We start from the raw sequence: 22,209 nt of genomic DNA, 5'->3' as shown, positions 1-22,209 counted from the left end.
GTAAGAGCACCTCATCCATATTTTCACAAAATCCTATGCTGAGTTCCTACATGGCACTCTCACCCTGCTGGTTTTCTCTGCCATACTAGGAGCTCCTCTATGTAGGGGGATAGGTCTTTACCCCCTCTGTCCTGGACCGTATACGAAGCCCAATGATGCTGAGAACATCTCAAATGCCAAGCCGAGGCTAAGCATTGTTCATAGATTACACCACTTAATCAGAATAACGTTTCTCTAGTATATGTATTATAGATAATTGTAAAATTAGGATAACTAGAGCTTTTAACCTAATGAGGCCACACGGGTCCCAAAGCAGTGGCCGAAGGCTTATTTCACAGAATACAGCATCAAATACATTTTGTCAATTAAGTTCTTATGTGGAGATGCGCCCGCAGAAAGGGCCACTACTTCCCACCCTTTCAAAAATGCTGAACTTCTGGTTTCATATGAATGTGGGATCAACACTGGCTCATGGAGCCATCCCTATGCCAGCACTAAGGATGCCTTGGAAACAGGGTCTCCCCAGTCTTGCTTGCACCCCAGGAAGACAATGCAGGGGTCTATACGTGTTTGCCATCCACCAGAGCAGAAGACCAACTTCCTGAATATGTGCCAAGGTCAGGTGCTGATTCCCCAGCAAAATAATAAGGGCAGAAAACAGGTTGGACCTTTTCTATTTAAACAACAAACAAAACTTCTCAAAATATTGTTAGAATTCTCCATATCTTACTTTTAAGGACTGTAGGGAATCTCTACATTCTGAAGCAATTGTATACAAGGTAACGGGCATAGGTGATGTCTATCTTAGGAGCTGAACTTATCTGTGATAATAGTAAGGTTAAAAAAAAAAAAAAAGGTTTTACACTCCTATGTACAAGTAACAAATATCAAGGCCCTCAGTCTCCCATAAAGTCTTACAGACTTTGTTTAGAGTCAAGTCAGCCATGACCTCTGATTTTGACCATTTCCCACATCTGGATTTGCCAGTGTATAAACTCCTTGATCTAGTTGTGAGGTACAGGGTAATGCAAGCGAGACAATTAGTCAATCTCTAGATCCCGGAGATGGAGTTAGTCCAAGAGACAAGCCACAGGGCCTTAGGGTCAGGGTGTGTGGGTTAAACAAAACCACACTTTAGGGGACAGCAATGTGCTCTTAAACACATAACCCAAATGTTTGCATTACCAGGATGTCCTCCCACAAACAGCAGAGGAACCTGAAATGCGCCCCCCCTCCATCACCCTCCCTGGTCCCCAGTCACTACCTCCCACCAAACTCTGCATCTGGCTTTGGCCCCCAGGCTGTCTGAGGCTAGTACAGCCACACGTAACATTTAACAACACAAAGAAAATGCTCGGCTATAGATTTTTTCAATAAATGGAACAAACTGGTTTTTTGTGGGAAGGAGAAGGAGACCCACAGGTGTCTATCACATTGATCAAATAAGGCTACGGGTTTAGATAACAGGCCATACAATCTTTGGTTTATACGTTCGTTTGTTTATTAAGTAATTATGAACAAGGTATTAAAACTGCCAATTACTTGAGTGACGAATAAAATTTTCCTTGCAGTTAAAGTATGCTCCAGCCAAAGCCAGCAATTTCCTGAACTGCACACTTCCTAAATTGCAGTGTGAAAGTGCTCAGTTACAGACGGAGCGTGTACAGTGCCCTCTTTGTCAGCCCTGCTTCCTTGCACAAAAATCCCTTACAACTGCCAGGATAATAGGCCCTGTATCACAGAATTTTAACTCTGTTCTAATGGAACTGAATTAAATCCGAATACCAGTTTCATATGAGCGCTCAGACTAACTGACAAATAACCACCTGATATGTACCGGATTGAACAAAACAAACTTGCTTTATATCAGGCAAGAGTTTTTAAAAACAGGAGACAACTCCACTAAAAACTAGATTGAAAAATCCTTTTAATCACCTAAAACCTTCAAAATAAACACGATTCTAAAAGAGCTGGTCACAAATAGCCACTTCTAAAAGACAAAGATTCAATTCAACCCCAGCTTAATTTTTCTCCACATGTGGACAAATGCCAAAATTGATGAACACACTGAAAGTGCTGCGGCTGATTAATATTTATTTTTGGCAGGATGTGCAATGCTTTAACAAAACAAACTGCATGAATACCTTTTTCCATGACTTAATGCAGAAATATCATCTCTCCATTGTTCAAAAGTCACAATGCGTAAGCACTGTGAGTATCGGAAGGCATTTCAACCTTGTGCAAATCCATCTCAAAAAGACCGTGAACATGCTGGTCATCTGCGTTTGTTGACAGTACAAGGTGTTCCATGGTCAAACCACTGCCGAGGTCAAGTATAATTAATCCCTTGTGGACATACACAGGCCTGGGGGCTTGGTCTGTCAGAGCACAGATGGTCCCTCAGGCTTCCAAGAGGCCACAGGAAAAACAGGAGTCCCAGGTAGTCCAGCCTGGGCTTCTTGGGCCCAACCATAATGGTTTCACTTTGTTGCTAACTTCCCCTTTCAACCCACTTTCCCAAATACCTTTAAAATGCAGAGGCAAACGCAGCTTACTATTTTCTCAGGGTGGTATTTGCTCAGAGAGTGCTGAAGATCTAACGAGGAACAACCTGCATATGGTCCCTGACCTCACGGAGCTTACATTCTAGTGGGGCCAAGAGGCAGGCAGGCGGAAAGGGTCACCTGATATCCGCTGTGGCAAGAGGGCAGTGGAAGAAGGAAGAACAGCTTCCCAAAAAGTGGTGGGAGGGGTCAGCAAAACTTCCCACGGCAAGGAGACGGAGCGAGTGCGAGTAAGGCAAGGCTTCCCTTTGAGGAAATGAAAACAGGCCTTGATGGCTGGAGTCGAGGGTTCATGAGTCAAGAATAGGAGAGATGAAGTCCAAGAGTGAGGTAGCCGGGAGGGGAGGAGGGGAGGTCAAGTGGAGCCTGGTAAACCACGCAGGCATTGGGACTTTATCTCAAGATCAGCTGCAGGAGGAGGGCAAAGGATTTCCAATATGGGGTGATGACATCAGACACGCATTTGAGAAAGCTTGCTCTGGCAGTAGTGGGAAGGAACACGGGTGGCGGGGGGGGGGGGGGGGGGGGACAGGCGTGCCCAGGTGCCATGAGGAGGTACAGAGGACCGATGACAGTGTGTCAGGGTAACGATGACTTTTTGCCTAGCCATCCACTTGCGGGGTGAGGCCCCAACTCTTCACCTGGTTTCCTAGAGCACAGGCTGTGCTCTTCTCATCCCCTGACACAGAGGTTCAGGCTTCCAGGTCTACAGCCTCTGGACACCAGAACCCAGTTCAGCACTGCGAGAGTCCCCATCTACTCTCCGATACCACTTATGAGTGTGTTGCTGCCAGGAAGGCCTCTAAAGTGTGGGGTGCACACAAGGATCCCAGCTGGCTCAGGTGTGAGATGCTACTGACCATTTTAATGTAATGACTGGGAAAATTGACAAACGTGTTGTTCTCATACACAAGACCGTGTTCATTTGTTCGGATATTCTGAACGCCTGCACCGACTGTAAGCTCAGACTAAGTTATAACAGTAAAACGTAAGTCATGAGGTTAGTGACACGAGCACTGGGTAAGATGAAGACTGGTTTTACGTCTGACTCACTGCGATCTCCACAATGCGTAAGAGTCGCAGAAGAATTTCATGGACTCTTAAGTGGATATGAATGGTGTCAGTTTATTTCCAGAGCCTTGAAGGGAGAGTGAAATATTCTTTGTGAGGAACCAGAATATCAGGTTTTTTCACTCTGGAATTCCTGAGCCAATTAAACTGTAGCTTCCTGATGAATAAGAAATATCTGTCCATAGGTTCAACTGTCTCCTACCTATTTCACAAGGTAACAGGCAGCTTAAGGCTTCACCACTGTGATGTGTAAAGAGAGACGTGCAATCTGGGCTATTTAAGAGAAGGTTGCGTGCCTGTGGCATTTACCTTTTAGAGGAGGGGTGTGCAGCGAAGTTTATGTTGAAACCATTTTTTTTATGTGTTGCAACGCCCTCTCTTCTTAGAATGCATCACTCCAACCACAGCCCTCGAGTCTGGTTCAGTTAGCTCACATCGGCTGACTCTGTGGTCATCCTCTACAACCACAGATAAAGCACAGTAACTGTATTGACTTGGGACAGTCGGCCTAGCCCCAAGGAAATACTGATTTCTACCTTTAACTTGATTTCTACCTTCAAACTTGCAAGCAACCACGTTAGCACCCATGTATAAAAGAATTACAAGTTGTTAAAGAAAACACTACATTTTGCAAATAAGTTAAAGGTCACTTGCATTTCCAACAAGAGCTTTCTTCCCCCAACAAAATGCTTCCTTGAAGACTCCCTTGGCCGGAATAACCAACACCCCATAATATTAGGCTTCTTTTAACAGAGAGACTTGGCAAGCAAAGAACCTCTCCCATGCAGATAAAAATAAACTGTCTCTGCTCATCTTTTTTCTAAAAAGATAATTAAGAAGTTTCATTAAAAGAACACATGCTCAGACTGGTCCAGTGGTACCGTGGCATCAAAGAATAACGCCAGCTAGGAAACTTGTGCAGGGAGAAAGAGTCTTGATTAAGAACTAATGATACTAAGCAGCAAATGGGCCACTGTAAGGAGCAAAAAGCGCATTCTTTCAGATAAAAAAAAAAGCCATGTCACCATAAAATAGAATTGTCTTTTGGATCAAGAACATGAATGAAGATGGTCGTAATATTTTAATAAAAAGGTTCTACGACAATCAGGGCCCTATATATGTGCTAATTATAATACATGTTAAAAACGTAAAAACAAATAAGGGTCAAAAATCCATTACATCAATTAGAAAACAACCCTTTTGGATCACCAAGTGTGTCAATTCAAGGTTAGTTCTTTCTGTAAACAGAAATTTAAGGGTGAACCCCTTAAAACTTAAGATGCCAAAGATACTTACTGAACAATTATTTTAATCTGAAATAATTTAATTATGTACAATACAAATGAACTCTCATTTAGTAGACTTTAAATTTTTTCCCTGCCTCTCCTCTCTTTTGGGGCAGAGGCTTTCATTTTTTTTTTTTCTTTTTTGTGGGGCAGAGGCTTTCTATACAGATTTTCATATGCCAGACCATTGTTACAGTTCAGCTGTGAGTTTGTGTTTCCCCCCTTCCTTGTGGGTTACTTGTGAGTAGAAAGACTAATTCATCTTCGGTTTCCCGAAACTCAGGATTCAATGATTGGGTTTGAGGCCATAAATGACCAGTGCTTCATCCAGAAATTCTAGATCAAGCTTTAGATTGGCTGGTAAGGATTTATTTGAAGTGTGGTTCGAGATGCATATGTACATCAGAAAATGGTATGACCATCACAGCTACTGGACCCAAAAAAGTAAAACTGCCTCCCATACATTAACCAATCTGTTAAAAGTAGGATCTTGTTAATGAAGCAATTCGAATCATAGTTCCCTACCAAGGGGATTTTGGTTCTCTTCTTGGTTGTGTTTTGATTTACTTGACTCTGTGGACCTTGATTTTCTCACCTGTCAAGCAGGAAGGCATTGAATGGGATGATCTCATGCATGTCTAGGAGCTGTGATTCTGGATTTGGAGGACAAGCCCTGCCAGATTTGCTTTAAAAAAAAGGCTTCATGCCATCGTTACATAGAAAATGAAGCCTCCTGCAGAACCTGGCCTCACTCTGGGGGGATTTCAGCTCCGTTGGGAGTCCCACTGCCTGACTGCCCGCCTTCATCCTTGGTTTACTCCCTCATTTTCCTGGGGCATATCCTCCACTAGCTTCCCACACACAGAGGTGCTTCCCTCAGCCCACAGGTTTGGAAACGCCTTTATAAGACTGATGGTTTGAGTGTAGGCAGAGTCTAGCAGTCATTCTCCCTTTGGGATTTTGAAGACATTGTTTTACTCTAACCCACAGCACTGATGGAGGTACTCACTGGAGAGCCAGAGGCTATTCTGATTCTCGATCCTTGTGTTTCTCAAACTTGGGCAGGCATCAGAACCGGGGGGCAGGGCTTCTCTTCCAGCAGGTTAGGTGGAACCTGAGAAACTGCATTTCTACCAAGTTCCCAGGTGATGCTGACGCTGCTGGCAGCACACAAGGAGAAGAATCACTGTCAACCCTTACAGGTGGCCCTGTTTTGTGTTTTATCTTTTTCCTCCTCTCAGAGCTTCTCTTTACTCCTGGTATTCAGAAACTGCCCAGGGATGTCTACAGAGTATGTCTTTCAATTGCTGGCACTCAGTAGGGCCTTTCAACCTAGAAACCTGTTTATCAGTTCTGGGATTTTTTTTTGTATCTCTGATGATTTCCTCCCTTCTACTCCCTCAGATGTCTCTGTGGAATTCCAATTAGATAAGTGTTAGACTTCAGCCTGAAATTCCTATTTTCTCATTATTTCCTCCCCCATTTTCCATCCCTTTGTCTTTTGGTTCTTCTTTTAGAGCAAATTTTCAACTTTCTTCCAACACTTTTATTACCTTTTAAAGCATCTGTTATATTTTTAAGAGTTCATCCTTATTTTCTCAATATCCCTTATTATTATTTACCATTCTTCATTTGTTTTGTGGATATCACATCTCTTTGTTTTCTGCACATACTAGGTTGTTCTGAGGTTCCCTTTTTCTTCCACTATCGCTGGTTCTCTTTTCCCATTCATTTCAGACATTCATTCATTCATTGAGATGGGGAGAGAAGGGCAGGAGGGGTAGATGGAGAGAATCTTAAGCAGGCTTCACACCCAGTGTGGAGCCCAATGTGGAGCCTGATTTCACCACTCTGAGATCATGAGCTGAGCTGAAACCAAGAGATGGATACTTAACCAACTGAGCCATCCAAGCACCCAGCAGACAGTGATCTTACTAGAAACTTCTACAAAAGTCTAGTGACCACTGGGATAACTATTCATGTTTAATAAAAAACAGTCACAAGCTTACTGAGGGCTGTGTGGGGAATAGATTTGTTGATTGGTGAGTCCCACCATGTGATGGGATCTCCATATGTCTTATTGCTCCAATCTTCCAATCTCTAGCCTGGTGGGTCTCAGCATGATCGCTGATATCCGGGAGGGCTAACAAGCAAAGCAGCTGGAACAAGGGAGTGTCATCCTTAGTGTTCATATGAGATTTAATTTCCCTGACTGCAGAATATGCTACCCTCAAGCCCCACCCCTTCCTTGCCCAGCTGGGCTTATGTTTCAAATTCTAGACACTTACTACTTCAGCTCTGAAGAGGGTAACTTCTAGTCTTCTGCCTATGTCAGGCACTAGGCTTCGAGTTTTAGAAGATGAATATGGAGGAGAAACCAGGAGGTCTCATCGCTTCTTATAAAAGAGTTTTAACCTATCCCCCATTTGGAGTCCTCCTCTGCACCGGCAGGTCCCAGGAGAGCTGGCACCAGCAGGCACCTCCTCCCCCACACATCCCACCAGTGCCACAACCTCTGCAGGTGGAGTGATCCGCCTCCCGTCCCCACGCACCCTCCCTGTTGGTACTGCCCTGGCCAGAGGGCAGAGCACACAGGTTTCCCCACACTCTACCTCCCCTCCCAGAACACTCCCAGGCTTGGAGTTTTTCAATAGGTTTGTAGTGGGGAGGGTCCCAGGGAGGGTACCTGGACAATAAAGAGATTGGACTCCCCCACCCCCGCCACAAAAAAAGCCTGCTCTTATAGGCTCTGAATTTCTGAACTCAGAATGGAACTGCAGGGAAAAAAAAAAAATCTGCTGCTTTTGGGATCCACTCCATTTTCTCTCTTTTAAGTCGGTTATAATTTGTTTGTTTGCTTGCGAAATTTTTACGACATCTCTTATTTGGACTATCTTCTTTCCTATTTCAACTTTGTTTCTGTCTGTGTGCATTTTTTTTTTTAGCTCTTGCTTCCATTTTAAGGGAGTTTTAAGAAAGAACAGAATGAGATGAATACATTATATTCAGTCCACCATCCTTAATCCGAAGTTTTCAATAGAAAGCCAATCAATGAATAAAAATGGCTTTTCTCTAAAAACCGACATAAACCACAAAACCTTTTCGCAAAAGAGCTACTGTAATTTTTTTTTACTGAAAAAAAGTCACCCAACTTAGATTTGTGTATTTTAATTAAAAATTAGCCTATATAAGGGATTTTCATTTTAGATGATTGTACAAACCAGAAAACATGGCATCATTATTCTGAGCCTCAAATTAATAAATCGTTCTCATACAGAAGATTAATTCTGTATGAACACATCAGGTTAAATTGATGCTTTATTTTCTGATATGGTCCACAGACCAACTGACTAGCAACATCACAGATAAAAAATTTCTTGATTTAACCAAGTATTTAAATTGTTCTTGTGAATAAGACACAGATAATGTGGTGATGATCATACAAGCAGGTATGCTCACATCCCTTATCTTTATCCACAGACACGAACATTTAAAGGAAGCTGCTATAATACAAAATCAATGTACAGACATATGATGCATTACTAAACACTACTAATGAAGCAGCAAAAAGAATTAAGAAAATAAATCTTTTTACAATTGCATCAGAAATAATAAAATATCTAGGAATAAACTTAACCACAGAGATCAAAGAACTATTCTCTGAGAACTACAAAACACTAATAAAAGAAACTGAAGACAGCACAAAGAAATGGAAAGACATTTCGTGCTCATGGACTGGAAAAACAAATATTGTTAAAATATCTATACTACTGAAAGCAATCTACAAGGTTTAATATTATCCATATCAATAGCAGTTTTTGCATAACTAGAGCTTACAATCCTAAAGTTTATATGGAACCACAAAGACCCTGAATAGCCAAAGCAATCTTAAAAGAGAAATCAAAACTGGAAGTATCACAATCCCAGAGTTCAAGATATACTACAAAGCTATAATCATCCAAACAGTTTGGTACTGGCTCAAAAACAGACACAAAGATCACTGGAACAGAAAAGAGCCCAGAAATAAACCACTATTATAAGGTCAATTAATCTTCAACAAAGGAGGTAAGTATAAGCAGTGGAAAAATGACAATCTCTTCAGCAAATGATATTGGGAAAACTGGACAGCTACATGCAAAAGAATGAAACTGGACCACTTTCTTACACCATACACAAAAATAAATTCAAAATGGATTAAAGATCTAAATGTGAGACCTGAAACCATACAAATCCTAGAAGAGAACACAGGCAGTAATTTCTCTGACACTGGCTATAGCATCATCTTCTAGATATGCCTCCTGAGGCAAGGAAAGCGACAGCAAAAATAAATTATTAGAGCTCCATCAAAAATAAAAAGCTTCTGCACGGAAAGAAACAACACAACTAAAAGACAACCTACCAAATGGGAGGAGATATCTGCAAACAACATATCCAATAAAGGATTAGTATACAAAATATATTAACAACTTATACAACTCAACACCCAAAAAACCAAATGATCCAATTAAAAAATGGGCAGAAGACATGAACAGACATTTCTCAAAAGAAGACATCCAGATGGCCATCAGACACATGAAAAGAAGCTCAACATCACTAATCATCAGGGGAATGCAAATCAAAACCACGACAAGATAACATCTCACACCTGTCAGAATGACTAAAATCAAAAACACAAGAAACAACGACTATTGGTGAGGATGTGGAGAAAAAACCACCCTTGTGCACTGTTGGTGGGAATGCAGCCACTCTGGAAAATGGCACAGAGGTTCCTCAAAAAGTTAAAAATAGAACTATCCTACAATCCAGTAATTAATCATACTATTGGATATTTGCCCAAAGAATATGAAAACACTAACTGAAAGGGATATACGCACCCCTATGTTTATCGCAGCATTATTTACAACAGCCTAATTATGGAAGCAGCCCATGGGTCCTTCGACAGACAAATGGATAAAGAAGAGATGGTGTGTGTGTGTGTGTGTGTGTGTGTGTGTACACACACACACACACACACAGAGTGGAAGATTACTCAGCCATAAAATAGAATGAAATTTTGTCATTTGCAATGACATGGATGGAGCCAGAGAGTATAATGCTAAGGAAAATAAGTCAGAGAAAGACAAATACCATATAATTTCACTCATATGTGGCATTTAAGAAACTAAACAAATGAGCAAAGGGAAAAAAGAGTGACAAACCAAGAAACAGACACTTAACTTTAGAGAACTGATGGTTACTGGGGCAGGGGCGGGGGGGGTGGGAGTTGGAGGGGTTGGGGGACGGGTGATAGGTGATGGGGATTAAGAGTATACTTAATCTTCATGCACACTGGATAATATGGAACTGAATCACTGAATTATACACCTGAAACTAATATAACACTGTATGTTAACTATAGTGGAATTAAAATTTTTGAAAAAGACAAGGAAGTTGCTAGTGGCTGCTGTGGGTCTGCGTATGGCCCTTGTGCCGTCGACCCCTGTATGAGCATGCGCAGAGGCGGGAATAATCAAGTGCCAATGTCACAGAACCACACGTATGGCTCATCTATGAGACGAATCACGATCTCAAACATTTCAATGTACTAAAATGATGGTCTAGAAGCAATCAGAGAAATAAAGTTGGGATAAGGCAGTGTTTTGAATCTTTAGTCAATCATTTTAAAAAGGTTTATGTGAAAGCACTTATGAAAATGACAGTAAAATCTGGGGAGCTTGGCGGGCCACAGCTCAGTAAGCACCAATAACACGACACAGGCCTTGAAGGCTAACATGATTTTAAGCTTCACTGATGTCCAGTGCTCTAGTGACTAGCATGTTCTCACCATGTTTTTTTAATTTAAATTCAATTTAGTTAACATACAGTGTATTATTAGTTTCAGGGGCAGAATTCAGGGATTCATCAGGTTCCTGTAACACCGAATGCCCTCCTTAATGAGCATCACCCAGGTACCCCATCCCCCCACCCACCTCCCCTCCAGGGACCCTCAGTTTGAGTCTCGTATGGTTTGCCTCCCTCTGTTTTTATTTTATTTTATTTTTCCTGCCCTTCCCCCATGCTTTAGCTGTTTTGTTTCTCAAATTCCACATAAGAGTGAAATCATATGGTATCTGTATTTCTCTGACCAACTTACTTTGCTTAGCGTATCGTGTTTGGGCACCGTATCTTACACTCTCATGCCAGATGAAGTGTGTATGGGAGGACTTTAAAAGTCTAGACCTGCACTGTTCAGGACAATAGCCACTGGCCATGTGTAACTACTTACATTTAAATGAAATACAAATGGAATTCTTCAGGACACTAACCACATTTCAAGTGTTCAATATCCACATGTCTAGTAGCTACCACAGTGACCAGCACAGATATAAAACATTTTCATCACTGCAGAAAGTGACACTGCGGAGCACTGGTCTAGACTGCGTATCATATAGGTAAGGGTAATTGGAATTTGAGCCAGGAAAAAGAGAAGGCTTGAAGAAAATCTTGTATTTTATGACTTATAGGGAGTATTACTCAGAAAATAGAACAAAGTTGTTCTCCCCAACACACAGAACTAAGATAAGAGTTAAGGGAAGAGTTCAGCTTAACAAAAAGTCCTAGTAATTAGGACTACTCACAATGGAATGGTTTGTCACCAAGAAGTAAGCTTTTGTCCCTGAAAGTGCTCAGAGGGAGGCTAGATAACCTCTTTTTCCAGACATCTCTCCATAGGGAGAATGTCTCTTTCCATTCTAAGTTACCAGGATTACATGCAGACACTCAACACCAACCAAGAAATGGGTTTTGACCAGTTATACAATCTACCAAACCATTTCTAATTCCCCTTACCCTTTAGTTGATACTTAAATGGGGATGATGGTGAGGAAGTAAAAGCAAAAAAAGAGAGAGGAGGAAGAGAATAAGAGAAAGAGGGATTTGTACAATTGACTACATTTCCTGATTCTGTAAACATCCCATTCATCTTTAAAGAATACTGCCTCTATTCCTAGGCCAGTGCCTTGTGCAGGATCTCATGGCAATTAGTGATTAACTTCAAAAGGCATCTTTTTTTTTTTTCTAAAAAAGAAATGCTCATTTTGATTCTATTCCAATTATTTGTTTGGGAATAAAAACATTTAAAATTGCTCATGCACAGTAAAATTGATGGTCCAGGAATGTGCACCATGCTTATCCTGCGCTGTAGGGTACTTGCAGCATGAAAAGTACGTTGATATTTCATTTTGCCTTCAACCCCATTCTAGAGACTGCTCTATCTGCTGGCTAAAGCTTCACAGGGAGGAAGGGAGACTGTCAGGCAGGTGATTTTAAAAAGGAAGCGCTTATACTTATAATTGCCTTTCCTTTCATGTTTTGAATTTAGTACTTAGGCACCTCTCAGCCAAGGAAAGAAGTGGTGGTACTGGTTAGCACCCTGTTTGTTTTGGTCTCTCTACCCAACTAGAGCCCTGAGCCTCTCATCTATGGAAGATGGCAGAGATACTAAAACGAGGATGAGAAGGAGGAAATGTAACTAGGCCAGGAGAGAGACGTGTTGACTCTTGCCACCCCTATCATGAAAAGCAACTGGCTGTAACTTTATTGTTTTGTCTGTCTTGGCAGCACAAGCCTTGCTCAGCACAGAATCATCTCTGGCAGAAGTTGCACTTGATTCTTCAAAGCAGCGATCAAAATGGCTAGCATGACGTCGAGGGGAGAGGTGAAGGACAGACCTTGGCAACGCAGGAGATTTTGTGGCAAGCTATGCTGGAAGGTCAAGTTCAAGGGGTCAATTTTAGGGGCTCCAGAACCACCAATGAAGGAAGTTGTCTGCTGGTTTGCCACGTCCTATGTCCTATCTAAGAATCTTATTACTTTGTAAAAAGTAAGTTTTCATAATGAAAACAATTTTAAGTGTATACATAGAGAGGCATGAGGAGAACAGTTAAATGAACGGTTTTTTCCTACAATTAACTCTCTACAGGATTTAATGGGACCGGGCTATCCATTCAGTCATTCATTCAACAACCATGCACGGTCTACCAAGTGCCAGACACTGAGCTTCATGCTAGGGTTACGATGGGGGTGAAAACACACATGCTCTCAGCTTTTAGGAAGTTTCCCTCTGGTGAGGGAAAGGGACATTAAAGAACCACAGATATAAAGCTGGCAAAGGTCACTGCGTGTACCATAGTGCATGGAACAGAGGGCGACAGAAAAATGTGCCAGGTGAACCAAAGCCTGGCTCGCCAGCGCTGGGTAAGGGGGAGTACTGTAGGCAGAGAGAGAAGTATGCAGAGGGGCCTGACGCAGCACAAGGGGGCCAGAGGGGAGAAAGGGGTCTAGAGGAGGCTCAGGGGGAAAATAGGATTCAGATCACACAGAGCTCTGCATGTCTTGTGAAGGATTCTGCTCTTGACCTAAGAGCAGTGGGAAATTCTCCAAGGGTTGGAAGAGCCATGACAGGATCACAAATTCATGTTTCGAATCTAAATGGAGAACTCGAACACCTAGCAAACTTGCATTGTGGGGACCGGTCTATAATTAATTGTGGAGATACACACAGAGGGTAAAGAATACATCTCTGTGTACAGTAAACTCTTTTATGTACAAATCACATATAAACACTTTAAAATCCAATAAAAGAATACAACTTATCATATTACGATGTTTATGTGTTTACTTTGTAAGGCTTGAGCTTTATGAGCTCATTTTCATTAAACACAATAACGTCTGGTTTGTTTATACTGGTGAAGGCTGCAGCCCTCTGATGCAATGTCCTTTAAATACAAAGACACTAGTCCATTCATCCACATTAGTAGAGCATACACTGGGGGATGGATTTTTTTCAGTTGGGGGGGGATCAAATTCTACCCACAAATGGGTAAAGACGGGGATACAGTTCATGTCCACTTAGTTAGAACAAAGCTCCCTGATTCCCCAGAAACTTAAATTCTAATTTTGGCTAAAGCTTCTCCCCACTTCCCTAATTAATAGGACACACTGGTAACTTCCTTTCAAATGCTGACTTATGTAGGTTTGGTTTAAAAGCAAACAACTATTTCAAATCCACCACAGTTACAAAATTACTTAGCTACAGCATCATTTGAAAACTCACTTATGGAACACTTGCCTTCCCTATATGCAGCTTCATCTCTGAGCTGTGAACTATTAAAATAGCAATATGCTTTAAAAATCAGAAATCGAGTTTGATGAATTATTTAAATAAATGCTGTGCCGTGCAACTAAGTAAGAGTCTCTTTAAGTCACTGTCTCCCAAGACAATTTCTTTTATTAGGTTGATTTTTGAAATGTTCAATGAAAAATGGGTGCTTAGAGATGAAATTGCCACTTAATATGGTGCTGGGTTTAATATACAGATAACAGAATACTGCAGGCCTGATTTCTAATCATTTGTTCAACCCTTTTCATCATAGGCAAGTCAATAGGACGCCTACTCTATGGTCAATTTCCTTTTGGGGCGGTGGGGAGGGGATGTGGCCCTAACATACGGCAAGGCTCAGACTGCAGGATTGTTCTAAGGATGGATGGATAGCAGGTATTTGGCAATTGTTAATGATCAAAAGCACATTATTTACTTGTCTTCATGGCATTTGATTTTGAAGATGAACATGGTTTCATGACTACTTAAAAACAAGGAGAGAAGATTCTGTGCTTCTGTGAGATGTAGTCATTTCATTCCCCTGCTTAACAAAAACGTCAATTACTCCCCCCAAAACTTTAAAACACCTAAGTGCATGACTACCAACATCCCCCTCTGTATCCTTTCCTTCTCTGGACCTCATGTACCCTCCTACTTGACACACACTGAAGCTGCAGCCCTTGTGCACCGGCACAGCCCCAGGCGTCTCCCCATCATCCAGCGCATCACCCTATTTGGAGCATGTCTTTATTGTCTATCATCCCATTATTCATTATTGAAATCGCCCTCCCCCGGAGGGCAGAGGCCAAGTTCTATTTTTCCCTGTTCCCTAGCACTTAGCACATAGTAGGTGACATTGCTGGGCTCAAAATCCACCTTATAGATACACAAGCCTTTGGCCTAGAAATGTTGTTCGGTTATAATTCTAACTGAGCGTTTGCCAATTCTTTGAACTATTTGAAGAGAGCAAAAGTTTTCCAGACCAGCATTTTCCACTCCGAATGCAAAGTTCTTTCTCCCTCCCCCATCTACTGCGGCCAGGATAAGGATGCTAACCCTGCCTTACTGACCTGTAACCCTACGGCTGCTGCTCACACTGCTCAGAGCCCTTTCCTGTTCATTATGCCCTTCGATCCTGTACCAGGACTACCTGAGACAGAGAGGCAGACATCTCACACTGTTTTTACAGATAAACAAAGGGGAGGTCACTGAGTCCGCCTGAGGTCGGACAAGTCACTAGGGTGAGACGACACAAGGATGTGGATGCCCCGTTCTGAGCCTGGGTCTCTCTCTCGTCCACTTGGATGTTCGATGAGAACCTCCTATGTACCAACTTCTGGACTAGGCCTCTGAGGGGACTGACAGCTCAGTAAGACTTGAGTTCTACCCTGGACTAAGGAATGGGACAGAAGCCATTGGAAGACCTGCGGGACTTTCAAAACTGCAGGGAAAAGGTCACCCCATCTTCTCAGAACTCTACAATATTGTCCAGGCCACCCGAGCTGCCAACACCCCCTGCTGCCCAAGACTGCTCTCTGTAGCATAGGAAAGGACATAACTCCCACGCTTCCTGGCCTCCCGGAGCATCCCTCACACAGGCGGACACGTGGTGTGCTGGACCACATGTCACACCGCATCAGGCGCTGAAGCTGGTGCACCAGGGGAAACCCTTGAAGATCCCTTAAAACACCAGCGGAGAGTTCTTCTGCAAACCCCTCCTCCTCCTCTCTCCCTCTCTGAGTCCCATAGGGCCAGTCTGGCCTTCAGTGTCGGAGCAGATCAATTTTGTCTTTTGTTACTGAAGCTTTTTATCTTGAATGTGTAGCTCAGGGCCCGATGGAGTAGTTCGCATGTGTGCTGGGCACTGGGTCTACCAAAACCCCGGATCTCTGAAGACCGAAGTCATCCCCAGTGGGCTGAGACACGCAAAATGAAACAGGCGAATACAAAAGGGGACTTTTAGTTCCCCACACACTGCAGGCCACGTGCCCACTGGTGAAAGGGGGGAGCTGGACCATTTCCCTACTTATACTGCTTCTTTCTTTTACCTATTATCATTGCTGTTGTTATAATCCATTACTATTATTTACCAAGCAAGCATAGTTGAACACGAGTTAAGTAAAACACAGGCATGCTTTGTCCCCACTGTAAATTTTTAGCCACTAGCACAGACTAACTTAATAGGAGATTTGCCTGAATAATGCTAAGTGCACGTGGCTTTCCATAAATATGCTTAATTGTTATTCCTAGCACCCACTATATGCCATCTACCTGCACGAAGTGCTGGGGAAAACAAGAGTCAGCCACAAGCCCCCCAGTATAGCAGGGGAGAAAAATATAAACCATTTCATTGCCATGTGAAGAGCTGGATGTATATGGTCCCAGATGGGCCTGGACAGGGTAGGGGAGGCTGAAGGAGACCACCTCCACCCCCAGGATGTTGCACATGACCCTTCCCTGCCCCTTTCCTAATTCCGGTGTCACTTTCCTAGCAACCCCACTTAGAACCCTAAACCCTCTTTTCAGCCATACACACTCCTATGCCTCCCTCTCTGCTCTTTCCTCCCTAGCACTCACCACCTTCTGACCACATCTCTTATTCATTTTGCTTTTGGTCTTTTTCGTCCCACCAGAAGGCAGCTCTGTGAGTGCAGGGATTTCATATGTCTGTTCACTGCTGAATCTCCACCTTCAATCAGCAGCCAGCACAGAGTAGGATTTGGTAAATACTCAGAAAGATGCTGTCTTGGACCACGGTAAAGGGCAACCACCAGAGCTCTTCTTGTCCTCCTTGTTTCCTTGAGAGAATTTACCAAGAAAGTGAAATAATCTTTCTATGAAAAAAAAAAAAAGTTACCTATTGTTCCTTGACTCCTCACTAGACTGGAGACTTGGTAGCAGTGCGTTGTCGGCTTTGTTCACTGCTGTGTCCTCAGCCCTGGAAACAGAGCCTGGCACCGCTTATTTTGTTCGATGAGTTTCCCTTGAGTGCATGATCATCCTCATCATAGTCACAGCTCATGTCTGCTGTATACCCAGCACAAGCCAGATGGTTTTATCTGTATTCTCCTTCCAAATCCTCCCAACACCACCCTGAGGTAGGTACTGTTATGCTTCTCAGTTTGTCAATGAGGAAACACAGATGGATAGAAACTTGCCCAAGATCTCAATCCAGCAGAGGGAAGGGCCAGCAGGCAACTCCAAGCCATCCAACCTGAGCTTTGCTTTAGTCACCATCCTGCTGCCGTGACGCAGTGTCGTCGTCACTCCTGGGCTACTGCAGTGGCCCCCCCGCCCTGCCCCGGTCATCTGCCCTCTACAGCACCCTCCGGCCACTGCCAGGACATCCTCCACTGAAGCCAGAATAACACTTTCAAGTAGCAAAACTGACTGATCACCTCACTCTGCTTTAAATCTCTTCACTGGCTGTCCATTGGCAGAGCACACATTTTGGGGACCCATTGGCAAAGTGGTTAACATTTATAACAACTCCTCTGGAAGGATGACATTGCCATTTCCAGAAAAAATTAAAGACTATGAAGAACACAATTGGACTTGGGAGAAATGTTCTACCTTTGAGATAAATAATGAGAAGAGGCTTATTTGATTATAACAAACTGGAGTCTATCAGTAGTTCCAGAAATATTTATGTGATAACTAAAAAGAACCAGTAACGCAGATGTGTTAAAATGGATATCCTGGGCCCCACCCAATCTCATTAATTCAGAATCTCTAGGGATAGGGTCAGGAAACCTACGTTTTTTAACAAGTAATCTGGGTACTCCTCTGACATTCAGGGACCCACATCTTTTCAATGCTAACATATAGGCAAGTACTTATATGTTGGGTAATATTATAGAAACCATCAAGACTAAGACCGAGTCAGCGCTATCTAATGACCAATGAGAACTCCTTCGTTCAAAAATGTTATATGACTCGTGGATTCAAACTTGCCCTAACTCAAGTCACAGTGCTCTCTCTCTTTTTAAGGTTTTATTAATTTATTCATGAGAGACAGAGAGAGAGAGAGGCACAGACACAGGCAGAGGGAGAAGCAGGCTGTATGCAGGGAGCCCAATGCGGGACTCGATCCCAGGACCCCGGGATCACACCCTGAGTCAAAGGCAGACAGATGTTCAACTGCTGAGCCACCCTGGTGCCCCAAGTCACAGTTTTCAAAAATGTCCAATGCTTGAGCAGCATTCCATTCCACCTCATGGAAGCTTGAACTACCACATATGGTAAAACCAACTTACTTATGACATGTCAACAGTATTATATGTTCATTCCAAATATTGTTGCATTTCTTCCCTTAAAATATAGCATCCTGCCCAGGCTACAAGATAGAGAAAAAAACAAAAACAAAAACAAAAACAAAGCAAAACCTATAAACTACATCCTACCCCTAGCATGTCAGTTGACTCCTCAGCTCATGTTGGGTGGGATTCAAAGGAAAACAAGTCTATTCAGGTTTTTTTGCATTCTGACTGACCCCTAAGGAGGTTGGAGATGAGCTTTGTTAATGGGGGAGTTCAATGCTCATCCAATCAGCATCCCAAGACGCTGGTATTTTACAAGGCTTCCCTGACATTACCAGATGTTCATCTTGGACATGGGGTGCCATTTGCTTCTGAAAATGAAAGAAGGTCTCACCAGGTAGTCTTCTCTCCCTCCAGCTGGGAATGGTCACCACTGCAGAGCAGCAACAGGATGGAGCACAAACATTTAATCTTTTGCTCTAGACTCCAACTGATTTTCCTTTCAACATATTTTCAAATATTTAATTTGTGCAAATGACACCCACAACCCCCCCCCCCACCAAATCTGTTTTCTTCCATAAAATGTCAAAGAAAAAAAATCTTGATCAAATAAAAGTCAAATAGTCCCGAGACCTACTTGGAAAGATATGGTGTTTTAAGTGTGGTGCCAGAGCAAGTTTCTAACAATTTCTTTTGAAATTTCAGAAATATCAGTACTGACTTTTAGCTCTGATGTTCAAGTGCTTCTGCGTAAAAGAAAATGCTCTACCCTATACAAGACAGAAATTAATGGTGCTTTAGAAATAATGATTGTGTACTGCAATATCCAAAGAGGCCTATGGGAGAAAACACTACATTTGTAGAAGAAAACAATCAGAGAAATATATTTTTCAATACATTTCATAGATCTGAAGACAATTTTTCACTACCCCTACTGAATTGGCAGTCCCATCACCCTTGAAATAACCCTTTGCAGATGTTATGTAATGTAGGTACAAATAGGATCTATCATTATCTAAAATGAACAGAATAATCCCTGGTCAGATGCAATGCAACAAATTAAGGAGAAAAAAAGTGAGATTATTCAAGGTCAGTAAAGATTATTCAGCACTCACTAAAGTGAAACAAATGAAAACAGGGAGAAACGTTCAAATTTTGAAGGTTTCTATCTTTACAGACTGCATTTAAGTTTTTTAATTATAAATGAAATCCTGGAAGTGTAAAATCAGTCGGCCTTTTATTTCCAATAGAAGTTTCTAATTTCCTTATGAGTTCCTGGTATTTCAACTCTGTGCTAAGCCCAGAGGAAGCCTGTTTTCTCCACCCTACCTAGATTCCAAAACTCCACTGTGGACCCTCTCAGCCATGAAGCACGCCATGACCCTCTACTTAAGACTCTCTTGAACATGCGGACAGAAATCTGCCAACACACGGGGCAGGAACAGCAGGGGGAGGCAGAGCTCCCTGGGATCTAGAAAGATCCCATGGATCAAATGAGAATAGCTTCAGTTGTTTAAGATACAAAATCAGTACTCCTTAGACTCTAAATTCTTAAGCAATTGTGAACAACAAAAAAATAAATAAATAAAATAAAACAGGTATTAACGCTAGTATAAAAATGTTTTTTAAATTCAGTGTTTATTTGTCAAATACCAACTCCTTTTTCTTTCATTCCTTTCTGTTTCTGATCTTTGGAAAAACCACATCAGTATCAAATGTCACTTAGTTCTTACTCAAACAGAGGAAAGCAGACACAGCGGCTGCACCCGTGACTTAGGTGACCTGGGCCCTCAGTAAAAACCAACCTCTATAAATCACCAGATGTAAGCAATTGGGTAGTGATCACTTTAATTAATTGAACAGCTTTCCTGAAATTTACTGTATAATTTTAACCCTCACGACACCTTTCCCAGAAGCACCCAACAATGGTGGGCTTTTCTTAACTTGTTTGGGGAAGGAAAAACATTTTAACCTCAGTGCCTCAAATACATTTTAAAATTGTTCAAGATTCAAGGTTGGTAAGCTACTTAAATTTTAGGAAATCAAATACTGCACATTCCAAATACTACCCTGAAGTGCTGAAAGTCAGAATTATTCCAAAACATCTCCAAGGTGTGAAAATAAACATGTTATCTATCCTAAAAATACAGAAAATTTAGCACTATTTTATTTCAAAACCCATCTTTGCAAAACATGGAATGGTATTTATAACTTCAATCACGTATTTAACTGTATGACGTTGATATTTTGGTCTGATGTTTCTGAACCTCGATGTGTACAAGTACCACACTTAAAATACTCCCAATGCCTTATTATCAACTCCAATCACCCTCCACCAGGAACTATGTAATACCTAACACACAGATCCCAGGCCAACCACTGAGTAACACCAGAATTAGTGCTAGTCTGCAAGGCATAATCAAACACACGTCTCTAGGAAATGAAGGCAGCATCTCTGAATCTGGGACACCAGCTTAGCAATGACAGCGACATGGAGAGTGTGTTGTTACAATGATACTTAAGATCTAGGAAAGAAAGAGGCTGAAAAACAAGTTGACCAATTTAAAAAAAACACTTCTCCATTATCTACAGGAGGAAATATTCATATTTTGCTTCTAAAACGTTTATTCTAGCCCATATGGAACTGTTACCCATGGTCCCTGCAAACATGTGCAAAATCCTGCTAACATTCACTTACAAAGAGAGAAGCGTAATATTTGCTGAGACTGGTCCTAGATTTGGAATGGTCTCCAATTCATTGTTGTTCAGTTTCCTTTAAGAGCCAAAAGAAAAAAAGAAAGAAAAAAAGGCTGATTAAATCATCTGTGATTCAGAGATGTGAAAACTTTATAAAATTAAAGATACCTAAAAGTCTTAAATAACTTATTGTAATCCAAACGTTCTTCAAAGTAGCATATATTTTTTAATTCAAACCTCAAATAGAAGTAAGACTCACACTTCTCGAAGGTTTTGAAGGTGGCTCATGGAATTTGCCTTGATGAAAGACAATCTGTTGTGACTCAAGTCCCTACGAGGAAACAAAAGTTTCAAAAGGTCACTACTAGTGCTTAACGATGTGCAAAACAGAATGGATTTATGAGATACCTCTATCAACACTAGTGACAATGTAGGAAATAATTGGTTTATCCTACCCCCAAACTAGACGGCAACCAAACTGCCAAAATCAAAAATACAAATTCTGAGGACAAAATTAGCTTAGGAGACTGGCAGATTCAAGTGCTTTAAGCCCACAGATTTTTAGGAGATGGTTTTTGGCACAGGGTGAACAGATCTTTTGTGAACTGGTTGTTTTGCTTCACCCTCCCAATCCCCTACCATCTCCTCACTTCCAACCTGATATGGTGAAGTCATGGCCTATGAAAAGTGGCTAATTAGGCAGGCTGCTGAAACTCAAACCTCTAAAGAAACCTTTTTATTATTACCATAAAATTAAACATCGGTGTTCTTATTACAAGTGAACAAAACAGAAATGGCTTTTCATACGTATTTGTTTCTCTGGGCTTAGGCACCAAATTATTTGAGGTATCACTTGTGCGTATATGTTGGGAGTCGAAAACCATCCTAATTCTGCTTTGAATTCCCCAAATCTCAGTATTTGGTAACATAATGTATAATTTAAACCACATAAACCACCCACAAAGTAGGCTATATAGGAACCTATGATCAGATTTCTTTTCAATCATTACATAAACCTGCTTCCCAGAGACTTTAGAGACCTCAGCCTAACTTAGTAACAATTTCCATAGACATGGTTATTATTATTATTATTATTATTATTTTTACAAAGCAAAACAAAACTCCTACACATGCAACATTCTAGACTAGGCCATCATCTTGGCTTTTAAGACCCAACAATACTAAAGAGAGCC

At 41.7% G+C, this 22,209-nt stretch overlaps 1 protein-coding gene across 1 annotated transcript in view; it reads right to left on the bottom strand.

The window, feature by feature from the left end:
- LRIG3 (leucine rich repeats and immunoglobulin like domains 3) overlaps window positions 1-22,209 on the bottom strand; it is a 49,512-nt gene that overhangs the window by 22,095 nt on the left and 5,208 nt on the right. The window contains 2 exon segments of the mRNA XM_041755578.1: window positions 21,018-21,092; window positions 21,276-21,347. Of these exon segments, the coding sequence (XP_041611512.1) occupies window positions 21,018-21,092; window positions 21,276-21,347 (147 nt within the window).

This window comes from Vulpes lagopus, chromosome 5 (genome assembly GCF_018345385.1).
Source record: "Vulpes lagopus strain Blue_001 chromosome 5, ASM1834538v1, whole genome shotgun sequence".
NCBI lineage: Eukaryota > Metazoa > Chordata > Mammalia > Carnivora > Canidae > Vulpes > Vulpes lagopus.
The sequence above is the reverse complement of the archived record's forward strand: the minus strand, read 5'-3'. Positions and strand labels throughout refer to the sequence as shown.